The sequence below is a fragment of the Capra hircus genome, chromosome 6 (assembly GCF_001704415.2).
Source record: "Capra hircus breed San Clemente chromosome 6, ASM170441v1, whole genome shotgun sequence".
In the NCBI taxonomy this organism is placed as follows: Eukaryota; Metazoa; Chordata; class Mammalia; order Artiodactyla; family Bovidae; genus Capra; species Capra hircus.
In genome coordinates this window covers 116,334,271-116,346,416 of record NC_030813.1, presented here as the reverse complement: position 1 = coordinate 116,346,416, position 12,146 = coordinate 116,334,271, and the positions used below count along the sequence as shown (strand labels likewise).

At 54.8% G+C, this 12,146-nt stretch overlaps 2 protein-coding genes across 4 annotated transcripts in view; both read right to left on the bottom strand.

Moving 5' to 3' along the window:
* The window catches only part of RNF4 (ring finger protein 4), a 36,263-nt gene extending 28,934 nt beyond the window's left edge, over window positions 1-7,329 (bottom strand). The window contains exon 1 of one of the 3 annotated variants that reach the window (XM_018049832.1): window positions 7,228-7,329. The gene's annotated coding sequence lies outside the window, so the exon portion shown is untranslated. Of the gene's footprint in view, window positions 1-7,186 lie in introns of all 3 variants that reach the window. The other 2 variants (XM_018049831.1, XM_018049833.1) reach the window with 2 other exon arrangements.
* CFAP99 (cilia and flagella associated protein 99) overlaps window positions 9,296-12,146 on the bottom strand; it is a 35,816-nt gene continuing 32,965 nt past the window's right edge. Inside the window, exons 14-15 of the mRNA XM_018049830.1 lie at window positions 10,666-10,828; window positions 9,296-10,526 (exon numbers count right to left, since the gene is read on the bottom strand). Of these exons, the coding sequence (XP_017905319.1) occupies window positions 10,419-10,526; window positions 10,666-10,828 (271 nt within the window). The 3' untranslated portion in view covers window positions 9,296-10,418. The remainder of the gene's footprint in view (window positions 10,527-10,665; window positions 10,829-12,146) is intronic.

Genomic DNA, 12,146 nt, shown 5'->3' with positions numbered 1-12,146 from the left:
TTTCCGCTCTCAGCAAGCTCAGTTCACTTCCAGGAGAGACTTGGCAGGACGTGGCTGATCACCCCTGCCCAGGCAGACAGGAAGATGGAGAGCCAGCACAGCTGCGGGGCGGCCCCCTCCCAGTTATGGATCCCTAGAGGAGGCCCAGCGGCCCACCCACTCATCTCTCCCGAGGCGCCACAGGGACTGGGCCTGCTGCACACTCACCGCGCGGCCCTGACCAAGCCAGGCAGCCTCAGAGGCCTGAGGGGGCACCAGGGGGCTGCACTCTTGCTCGGGGTTCCTCACTCTAGGAATTTTCCCCTTTTCTCCAAACAAAGGACCCAATGAAGATGGCTTTTTGCTTCTACTAGAGAAAAAGAACAACTCTTTGGGTATAGAGATGTTCTACTTTTGTTTACAATTCAGCCTTGAGGTTCAAAGGCCCAGAATTAAGAATGAACTTAGTTAAAAAAAAAAGAAAAAGTAAAGAGTATTATTCGGCCTTAAGAAAAAGAACCCTGAAGATACTATGCTCAGTGAAGTAAGACACAAAAGGGCAAATACTGTGTAATTCCTCTTACACGAAGGCCCAAGACACCAAATCCAGAGACAGAGAGTAGAATGGTAATTGCCAGAGGCTGGGGAAGGTGGGGGACAAGGAGTTTTACTTTAATGAATACAGAGTTCCTGCCTGGGAGGATGCAAAAGTTTCTGGAGATAGATGGTGAGGGCGGCACAAGGCGATTTACTCAGTGCCACTGAACACCTGAAGTGGTTCAGATGGTCTACTTTACACTATGTGTATTTCACCACAACACAAGAATTAAAAAATAAACTTTATTTTCTTCCCTGGATACCTTCAATAGGATTTAATCAAGTACTCAGAAATGCTCTGCAGTGGGTATAGCTGAGAAACATCTGTAAGGAATGCACCTGTGGGGGGACCCTCAGTCTCCTCCAAGCTCTGGGATGCCCAAGACACAACTATGACTCTAGTATCACCAGAGTGCTGGCTCACCCTCTTCTCGATGAAACTCTTCTCAGGAATCTCTCCACAGCTTCACATGCAGGGTTAAGACAAATCCCCCCAAACATTAGGCTGACCCTTTGTCAGTGAAAGCCCTGGAGCCTGGCAGGGAGGGGCACCTCAATTCTCCACAGCCATTATCTCCCAAGGTTGTACTGGTAATAGGTTTGGATGGTTTTCACAAGTGGGAGGGATATCAACAGACACCAAGTTCAACCAATTAATTTTGCAAGTAAGAAGTTGCCTACTTGATCCTGCGACCACTCCTTCGCAGGAGGTTTCTCTGGGATACACAGCTGCACGCCTCAGTGGCTGCTCCAGCCCTGACCCCCCTAACTAACTTCTCATTTTTTTTTCAGTCACCGTGGCCTGGGCTGGGGGCGCGGGGAGGGTGCAGCGGGGGGAGGGCTGGTGATATTAATACACACAAGGGTATTGCAGGGGGTCAGAAGCAAGAGAAATATAATGAATGAAACCTCAGGATCCATTTCCATCAGAGGCTGAAAACATACCAGAGGCCGAAAACATACCAGAGGCCAAAAAGACAGACCCTAAAACTCCCAGGAAGCAGGCATGCTAGGCCTGTGCAGACAGCACCAAAGCACAAAGCCAGGGATCTCTGCTGCTTCTGCTCAGTCAGGGACCTGGGAGGGGCTGGGGGGTGTGTGTGGACTAAACCAGGATGGCTAGGGTGCAGACTGTGGTGGTGGCAGGCGGGAGTCAGAAGCTTATAAACGTGGCTCTTTGACATTTACCCACACCAGACAGCAGCCCAGTCGCACCCCTCTCCCCTCCGCCGAGAATGCCTTCATTTGCATGAGAGGGGAAAGAAACAAGAAAGTGAAGTCTCTCAGTTGTGCCTGACTCTTTGCAACCCGATCGACTGTAGCCTGTCAGGCTCCTCTGTCCATGGGATTTTCCAGGCAAGAGTACTGGAGTGGGTAGCCATTTTCTTCTCCAAGGGATCTTCCCGACCCAGGGATCAAACCCGGGTCTCCCGCAGCGCAGGCAGACACTTTACCATCTGAGTTACCAGGGAAGCTGTAAGAGGGGGGCTGGTCTCAAACAGCCCTGCCCCCAGGGGTCCTCAGCCAAGGAATGGCCTTCTATTCAAGCAGATACACAAGTGGGCTGGCTAATGGGAGCATACATGCCATCGCCAAGTGCCAAGCCAAACCCGATTCTCCAAAGTCTTGGCGGTGGAATCCAGATCCTCTCCAACTCTCTTCCTCGGAAGTAAAATAAGTCAATGGTCCTTGGCTCCGAGGACAGCAAGCACCTACTACAAGGGGAACGCCGGGAACGTTCTAAGGGCAAGGCAGCAAAGCGGGAGGGAGAGCGCTCAGTGGCCAGAGGGAGTCAAAGCTTAACCTGGGAGCTCAGAAACGCCTGCCAGACTCCAAGGGACCCAAGGACATCACACATGTTCCCAGAAGACCACACCCACTGCCTTCCCGTGCGCAGCCGACCACTGAGTGGTCCAGCCTCACTTGCAGTGACAGACACAGGTCTTCCTAAAAATCGCCGTACAATACAAAAAGTGCAGAGAGTTTTTGGGTAAAAGCCGAATCGGGTACAACACTCCAAAACTGGGACAATTTCATATGCACGGTAAGAACCTAACAAAAGCGGCAGTAGAGACACACAGTGAATTGATACAGCTGACACGTGTCTGAGGTGTAGAGGGTCTTTGTGGCTTGGTTCAGCTGAGTTCAATTTTCCATGCTTACCTACTGATACTTGCAGATGAGATTATGCGCACTAAACTCAAGAACCCCATTATATTCAGCCTGTTTCTTAAAACACCAATCCTGCTGGAGTTAATCCTTGCTTCCAAACAACTGCTGAGAGCAGAACTGAGTAAAATCAACTACACTTGAATGCATTTATTAAAAACAAACCAACAGAGAACGGACGGTGCCTCACTTCAGGTACTGTGGATGCCAGTCCCAGCACCGTAATTTGAAATATGCTGTTCCTCGCCTGCAAGGGTCTCCTACCCCATCCCACTCTGGAGAACTGCTCATTCTTCTAGGTCTACCTCAAAGAAATGTCTCCTACATTTCTGTCACTCCTCGTCCTCAGTTTTTTCTGTTGCACTCCATCTGCTAAACATAACTCTATGTCAAAACCCATCAGGGAATGCCCTCTTCTTTGAACAGCACTTGGCACAAACATGGTAGCTAAACAATTATTTCCCATTGAAATTAAATTACCGACCTCATGAGATACTTGGAAACGATGGCAGATTCTTCAGGATGGCAGAGTGTCCTGAGGCAAGAAAAAGATGGGGAGAGGGGACCCCAACCACACTGCAAATAGAGATACAATCACCACCGGGAAACACAGGGACATTTAAAACCAGATCACCAAGGGAGAATAGGACAGAACATCTCTATCTGAAGCACGTTCAACTTGAAAATAAGAGGCCACAACCTTAAGTTTTAAAATATTAGTTAAGAATTGAAAAATATCAAGAAGGTGTTCAGAAAAGCAGCAAACTTTATACAGGTCTGCTACAGCAAGCAGCAGAATTCAGCAACAGTTTGGTTAAAATGAGAAGTGAGGTGCAGCAGACAGGAAAATGCCCAGGTCCTGAGACTACTTTCTTGGGCGAGGGGGCCACTCAGGAACAGAAACTAGACTCAAGAGTACAATACAATTACTGAAAATTAAGTTTCTCAAGAATATTTATAATTAGACCCTTTTTGGGTAAACCTTCCTTGAAAAAGAAACATAACAATAAACAATAACAAAGTCCAGCAAAAGGAACAGACATTGGGGTCTGAGGCTCGGATGCTGGGTCTGCTTCCTAACTGCATGACCTCCGTCTCTCCTGTGCTTCAGGGTACCTAAGATGGAGCCAAGCGAAACTACCGGGCAGGGTGGATTTTTAAGTGGTAGAGACCCCTAAATTTAGTAGACATGATTATTACATCACAAACCTACCTTTAGAGACATCTGAGTCACACTCCTCCAGCTAGAAAAATTATGACTCCAAGGACTTCACTGAGGTCCAGTGGCTAAGTTTCCAAGCTCCCAATGCAGGGGGCCCGGATTCTATCCTTGATCAGGGAATTAGATCCCACACGCCCCGACTAAAAAAGTTCACATGCAGCAAGGAAGACTGAAGATCCCTTGGGCCACAACTAAGATCTGGTGCAGTCAAACAAGTAAATATCAAAAAGAAAAAAATTATAACTCCCAAACAAAATGACATTAACAGGTAATAAGGCCATTCAGGAGATATTCATTTTAAATTTGTCTATGTCAAGAAGATCTACATAGCAAGCGAGTCTCCTCAGCGATCCTGAGGCGCCTACTGGGCGTGTCAGGAGACCATGTGGCTTCTGGAGCACAGGAAAGCCTGATGGTCACAACCTCTCTTCTGCACAAGCAGGCTACTGATAACACTCATTCTGGAACGTTCCCAAGCCTTTCCTTCTCTTCTAAATGAGGTATTCACTAAACCTGCCCAGATTTACTTATGCCTGAAGGAAAAAACAAAACAAAACCCTTCCAAAGAAAATTCCCCATCCCTGTGGAGCGGCACCCTCTATCCCACGTTTACTCACACTTGACCTGTAACCCTGGGATGAGGTGGAATCTGTGCTCTGGGCCATCCTTCTTAGAGAGGAAACCTCAAAATGCCTTGCTCTAAAAATTCCCAAAGTTCTTCTAAGAAACAAGCTATTTAAGAAAGATAAGTCAGAAAAGCTCATATGATTCATATCTCACTCAGTAACAGAGTCAACCTTGCAATACTCTACAGGAGCCACCTTATCCCTCAAAAATCCCTAATTTGGGGATAGTGAAAAATGTATATAAATCATTCCAAATAAGACATGGGTAACATATACACGCCCTTGGCTGGGGGCTCAGAGGGTAAAGCATCTGCCTGCAGTGCAGGAGACCTGGGCTTGATCCCTGGGTTGGGAAGATCCCCTAGAGAAGGAAATGGCAACCCACACCAGTATTCTTGCCTGGAAAATTCCATGGACTGAGGAGCCTGGTAGGCTACAGTTTATGGGGCTGCAAAGAGTCGGACACGACTGAGCGACTTAACTAACATATACACAGGAGCACACAACATGTACAAACCAACCAACTTGTGCACGTGTTTTTATCGAGCAGCACCCCAAGTCTTTCCCAGAAATTGGCAAGGCTATAAACTCCCAGACACAAACTCTGCTGAAAGCTTTTAAGTACCAAGTTCAGTGACTAGTCCCTTTGTGTGTGCACGCTCAGCCGTGTCTGACTCTTTGCAACCCCACAGGCTATAGCCTGCCAGGTTCCTCCATCCATGGAATTTCCCAGGCAAGAATAGCGAAGTGGGATGCCATTTCCTTCTCCAGGGCATCTTCGCGACCTAAGAATCGAACCCATGTGTCTTGCATCTCTTGCACTGGCAGACGGATTCTTGATTACTTGCCCCAGCTGGGAAGCCCCTAGTCACTCACTACCCTGGCCCAAGCTACCCTTCCCTCTCTTCCTAACCGGTCCTGAAGCAACTAGTTTTGTCCACCTTTCTAACCATCCTTCTCATACACAGAACAGTGATTTTTCTAAAACGCATATCTAACCCTGTTAAGTTCCCTTCTTAGAACTCAATTCAGTGATTTCCCACTTGGCCTTCAGATAAATACTGAATTCCTCATTGTGGAGGCACACCACAGACCTTCTGTATTCTAGTTCCTGCCACCTCTCCAGCCTCATCTTATGTTTCAACCTTGGGGAATACCCCTCATGCTCTCCACTCTGGCTCCTCAGCTCCACCAGGGCCTGTACCACGCCTATTTTTGTCCAAGCAAAAGCTTGGCACACAGAAGACCTCAACATATCATGACTTAAAATATTAATATATGAATTCTTAAAGGGCGGGGAAGCCCCTTCTTTTTCTTTACAAAGCATAAACATGCATATAGCTCATAAAAAGAGCATACACTAGGGAGGCAGCATGAAACTGTGCAGAGAACAATTGCTCGCTGAGAACAATTAGGAAAACAATGTGTAAAAAAGGCTGGGGAAGGAGGGGAGTCATGATTGCAGAAGGTTTACAAACACTGCCCTAAAGCAAGGTTTGAGTCCAAGTCGGAAGCTCAAGTTCAGGCCATACAGATGGCAGCATTATTTGAATGCTCTCAAACTTATAAGGGAAACCACCCCAACTCCTCAAAAAACAAACCACCAGAAAAACAAAGCCAAACGATTCCCTTCAACTTTTCTTTCATAACCAGTGGGCCCCCAAGCTCCTGGTCACTGAGTTCAAAGGTCTAGTTCTGCAGTCAGGGAACTCAGGCTGTGACCTTGGGCAGGCCGCAAGCTGGAAGCACAGAGTGCAGGACCGCAGAGCTGGAGACCCCAGCTCTGGTTCCAACAAAAGTGGCGCAGAAGACGGAAGGTATGGCCGTGACAGTCCACGGGCAGGGGCTGGAGTTACACAAAAGCCCACACCCCACGAAAACGCCTACCAAGGCTCTGAACTCTTCCCCTTTTCCCTCGACGGGTCAAGACGTGGAAAGTGGCCTGCGCCGAGTCCTGGGCTTCAGGTACCCGTCTCCAGGCGCCCGCCGCGGGCTCGGCCACAGGCCTCGGCGGCTACGCGTCCGGCCAGCGCGCGGAGCCTAAGACCCGCTGAGCTCTGCCCACCCCCCCGCCTCGAGCGTGCCAGCCTCGGCCCAGCCTGGAGGCGGCTCCGCCCGGCGGCCCGGCCGCCTCGCCAGCCCGTGGCGGCGGCGGCCGCCCGAGCACACAAAGGGGGCGGCCTCGGCGGGGACGAAACCCTCGCCCGGCCTCCCTTCACGCCCGCGCCGGCCCGCGAGCGGCGCCCCTCCCGGCCTTCCCGGTGACCTTGGACGCGCCCCTCCCCGCCCCGCCGCCTCAGTTTCCCCGGCGACGCTAAGACGGGGGCGCCCAGGCTGCGGCCCGCCCGGGGCGGCCGACACCCGCGGCGAGGCCTCCCCACTTCCGCGCCCGCGCCAGGCTCGTGCGGCCCCCGCGCGGGGCCCGGGGAGAGGCTCTCGGCCGTGGGTCGGGGCCCCAGAGGGGTCGACCGCTCCCCGGCGGTTCCTCGGGACGCGGCGCCAAGGCCTCCTCAGGCCGCGCGAGGCCACCAGAACCCCCGAACCCGCCCGGCGCTGCCTTGCCGCCCGCGCCCCCCGCGAAGTCGAGCCCTGCCTGGCGCCGGGGAGGCTCAGCGGGCGCGGCGGTTGACGCACTCGAGCGAGGGAAGCACCTCCGCGAGCCGCTTCAGAGAAGACCTCCAGCAGACGACGCCGCCGCCACCGCCTCAGCACCGACCCACTTCCTCTCCCGGGGCCTCGGCCCCGCCCCCACGCCTCCCTACTGGCCGCCGCCGTCCCTAACTCCCGCGGTCCGCCCGTGGAGAGGGCTCTATTTTCACTCCTATTGGACAACAAAACCATCTATCACCACTTTGAAACGCGCCTGCTTCCGGCCCCGCCCAGGCCCGCGAACTCAAAAAAGCTTCTGCCTTCCCGCGAGAGGAGCGCCGGCGCCTCTCGGCGCGCAAGGCCTGCCGGGAGTCGTGGTCCCGGCTGGGACACGCCCCTCTCTCCACCTAGGTTTTCTGGAATCTCCGCCGCCTCCACTCTGGCCTCCTGACCGCGCCAGGCCCTGGACCCGCCCGCGGCTCGTTCCCGCGACCCCGGGCCTTTACCGGGCTGCTGGCGGAGATGGAAGGGAGGGGTGGGAAGCACGGACCAGCCCATCTGCGGGAAGCCGGAGGAGGCACTCAACCGGGCCGTCTGGGAGGGCTCCCCGGAGGGAGCTAGCTGAGCATCCAAACAAAGCACTAGAATGGAGGAGAGCAGTTCCAGGAAAAAGGGGCCTGGGTGGACAAAGGTGGGCGCGCATGGCCAGGGAGCTGAAGGCTGCCCAGTAGGCCAGGGTGCAGGGGTTGGGAGCGACGGGGGTCGCGGGAGGCAAGAGGCAGACCTCGGAGGGCTGGGAGTCTTGATTGTTCTGAAGACTGTAGGTGTCAGGAAAGGGCTGAAGACGGAGGAGAATTCCCGCCGGCTTCCGGCCCAGCCAGGTCCTAGGAAAGCGGGCCTGGAGGTCTCCCGGGTAACTCCCCGGAGTCAGAGTGTGGACCCTGGATCGCTCTTGCCTGAGTTTGAATCCCAGCTCCAGGGTTCAGGCAGGTCCAGGGTTCCCTGGCCTGTTGTATGGAGAAGACAGCGGTGCCCACCTCAGGGGATCCTAAGACCCAACTCTGAGCACAGGTGTGTGCCAGCCCAGGTGGGGCTGCATGTCAGAATGGGGATTAGAGAGCCTGGTGGTGGCTTCCTCGAGTTTAGCTGCCAGAACTGGGCCTGGGCATGGATTTGGCAACCAGAAAAGAGCCCAACTTGTCTCTTTTTCTGAGAATACCAGATCGTCCCAATAGGACCATCCCACCTGGGACAGGCCCACACTGTGGCCAGGTGGAGAACTAGAGGGACCTCCAAGGCCACCTGAGGTCCAGGCTGTCACCTGGCACACTGCCACTCCTGCTGGACCCTGTCGGCCAAAGCAAGTCAGCTCAGATTCAAGGACTCTGCTTCTTGATGGGAGGTTACAAGGCAAGGAACATGGATGCCAGGAGACACTATTGCCATCCGTACAGCACAAGACAGGCCCTCAGGCCATAAACTCTGGATGGCCCAAGAGCCGCCCTCCAGGTTCCATGGGGTCTATATGAACAGAAGGCCCAGGGTCTCTCAAGGCACTCTGAGCAGCTGCCCAGTCCAGGAGGGCAGGTGGGGACCCTGTGGACTCCCAACCAGCATCGTTCCCAATGGCACCCTGAGTTTGCTGGGCCACCACCTTTCCCCCTGCTCCAGAGGCCAGTCGGACAGGTGAAGGGAAATTCTCTGCCTTTGTCACAGAGCCTGCTTTAGGCCCCCATGCAGAGCTTCCGCCATTGCAGGGACTTGTTCAGCAGACCATGTTCAATCCAGTGAGGCTGGAGCTCAAGGCTTGGAAGACAGAGAGGCTTCCCTCCTAAGAGAGCTGCCAGGGAGAGATGGCCCTCCCTCCAGATGCCGTGAGATTGGAGCTGCTATCAACTTGGAGACAAAGCTCTTGGATCAGGCACGTCCTGAAGTCCACTCTACCTTTGAATTACCAGTTATAGAAGGTGACAATTCCCCTTTTGGAGCCGTCTGGGCTCCTGAGGGACTCTCTTGGGGCAGGTCATCATCAGTGTATCCCCTCAATACCAAGTGAAATGGGTTTGAATGACTCAACAAAGGATGTAAGAAATGCCGTTTTTTGTTTTTTTGGTTTTTTTTTAATGAAATTTAATCTGCTCCCAGCTCTAATTTGACAGGGAGGTGGGAAATTCCTCTTTTTACCAGCCTCGGTTGCAGGGAAGTCCTGGGGTTCTGACACAGTTGAGAATATTGGGGGAGAACTCTGGTCTTTAGACTGTTTCTGTCACTTTCCGATGGCCACCCTCCTGGTCTGGATGTGCCCTGGGGTTCTGCCTCCCCGCTCTGGGGTGCCCTCTTCTCCGCAGGCCCACAGAGGATGTGGGTATGGGGTCCCTCTCCTAGACATCCATCCCCTGGCAGGGTGCAGCCCCTGCCCCACCGGCTTGTACCCCACCGGCTTGTACCCCACCGGCTTGCCCATCCTCTCCCAGGAGCCGCAGCACACTGCACGGTCTTCACTCAGCCAGCTGGTCCTCAGCCACACACCTGCTGCCCAGGCCTGGGTCTGAGGACCAGGGGAGTCAATCCGTTCCTGTCCAGGCCCTGGGCCAGGGCGCCTGCCCAGCAGATCCAACCTCATTCCTTCGGTGAGCCTGGGGAAGGCTGGGCCATACTCTAAAGGCCTCCAGGCCTAGCTTTGGGTCCCAGGGCTCGGGGCAGTTCACTTCACCTTTCTGAGCACCGGTGTTCTCACCAGCAGAAAGGGCATGGGGGACAGTTCCCAATTCCCTGGCCAATTCCCCCCATCCTCTGAGGTTTAGGAGATCAGGTGCGAGAAGGGCCAGTTGGTAGTGACTCAGTATCCTGGCCACTTCTAATTGCATCCGCACAACCACATATTCAGTCTTGGGGGATTAGGGCAGAGAACGGAGATTCCGGGGTTCCACGGGCACTGCGGGCTCCGGGAACTCGGGCGCGGGCGGGGGAAATGCCTACCGCTAGGCCGCAGGGAAGGGCAAGGATCTGGACCAGGGTGGCCATGTTTAGCACATTCGATACAAGACACCCCAATAAAGCTGAATTCCAGCGGATACTTTCTTAGCATGTTTGTCCCACGCAATAACTGGGCGTCCCGCCTCTTATTTGGCAACCCTGCTCTGCGAGGGCGGAGCGGGGCAGGGCCACGGCCCCGCGGTCTTCATTCGGGCTAGGGTCTCGGGGTCCTGGGTGGGGACGAGGGGAGGCCGCGCGGCTCAGGCGGCCCCCAGGCGGCGCGCGGGCCCGCATCCTGGCTGCTGCGCCCGCAGCCAGCGCTCGCGGCTCCGCTCCAGCTCCAGCCTGCGCTGCGCCTCCAGCTGCGCCTGCGGGAGGGCGAGCGGTGGAGGTCGGCGCGCGGCGCTGCGCCGCAGCCGGACGCGGCTTCCCTGCGCGCCCCCCTACCCCGCACCTCGCGTCCCCGACCCCCGCGCGGCGCGCCCTCGCGGCCGCCGCCGGGCTCACCCGCTGCTTGGGGCGCACGGCCCGCGGCGCCGGCACGTGCCCCGGGGCCGCCCGCGCGCGCCGCTCGGCCGCCTTCTCCTGGATCCGGCGCTGCAGCTCCAGCACACGCTCGTCTTGGGAGGGCGCTCCGGCAGCCGCCCACCGCGCCTTCTTCTCCTCCCACCTGGGCGGGCGGAGGGGCCGGTTTAGGAGGGCCCCGCCGCGGTGGACCACAGGGTTTTAGGTGCCAGCGGACAGCGCCCCCACACCCCCGGGGAACCGCTCCAGGAGGGTTCTCCCCGGCGCCTCTTGTCTTTTTGCTCCTTGTATCTCACAGTTGAAAGAGTATTCCACAGGTTTGCCTATGCACGTTTCCGGGGATGAGAAAAGCCACTGCCCTTTCATCTTACCCTGCCTTCCCCGCTCTTGCCTAGAGATTACTGCTGCTAATATTCCACTCGGAGAAGGCAACGGCACCCCACTCCAGTACTCTTGCCTGGAAAATCCCATGGACGGAGGAGCCTGGAAGGCTGCACTCCATGCGTCGCTGAGGCTTGGACACGACTGAGAGACTTGACTTTCACTTTTCACTTTCATGCATTGGAGAAAGAAATGGCAACCCACTCCAGTGTACTTGCCTGGAGAATCCCAGCGACGGGGGAGCCTGGTAGGCTGCCGTCTATGGGGTTGCATAGAGTCAGACAGGACTGAAGTGACTTAGCAGTAATATATTCCGCTGTCTGTTTAGATCTTTCCATACCAGGCCCCACGGGGCCCAAAAAGTCACCACAGTGTTCCCCAAACAAAAAGGGTGTGTGTGTGTCCATGTGCTTTCCATTGAAAGAGATGTTTGACAACCAGATGCTACCTGTGACCTCACCCCCCACCTCCCCACCCCCACCCCACAAGCCCTAGTTTAAAAAGATAAAAAGTTATAGTACTCAATCTTTCCAAGCTATAGTGGACAGTTTTGGGATCCTTGGAGAGAGGTGACCAGACAGGGTATTTAGATGGCACAGCTCGTTTCTAGCTGTGTCATTGTGCTGTGGTTACATAGTGAAAGTGAAGTCGCTCAGTCGTGTCCGACTCTTAGCAACCCTATGGACTGCAGCCCACCAGGCACCTCCGTCCATGGGGTTTTCCAGGCAAGAGTATTGGAGTAGGTTGCCACTGTGGTTATGTAGGGCTGTGTTTTTTCTCAGAAGATGCACACCAGAGCGTTTATGAGTGCAGTGTCCAAAACCCTCATGGGCTTCCCTGGTGGCTCAGCTGGTAAAGAATCCGCCTGCAGTGCAGGAGACCCCGATTCAATTCTTAGGCTGGGAAGATTCCCCTGGAGAAGGGATAGGCTGCCCACGCCAGTATTCATGGGCTTCCCTGGTGGCTCAGACGGTAAAGACTCCGCCAGCAGTGCGGGAGACCTGGGTTCGATCCCTGGGTTGGGAAGATCCCCTGGAGAAGGGAAAGACTGCCCGCTACAGTATTCTGGCCTGGAGAATTCC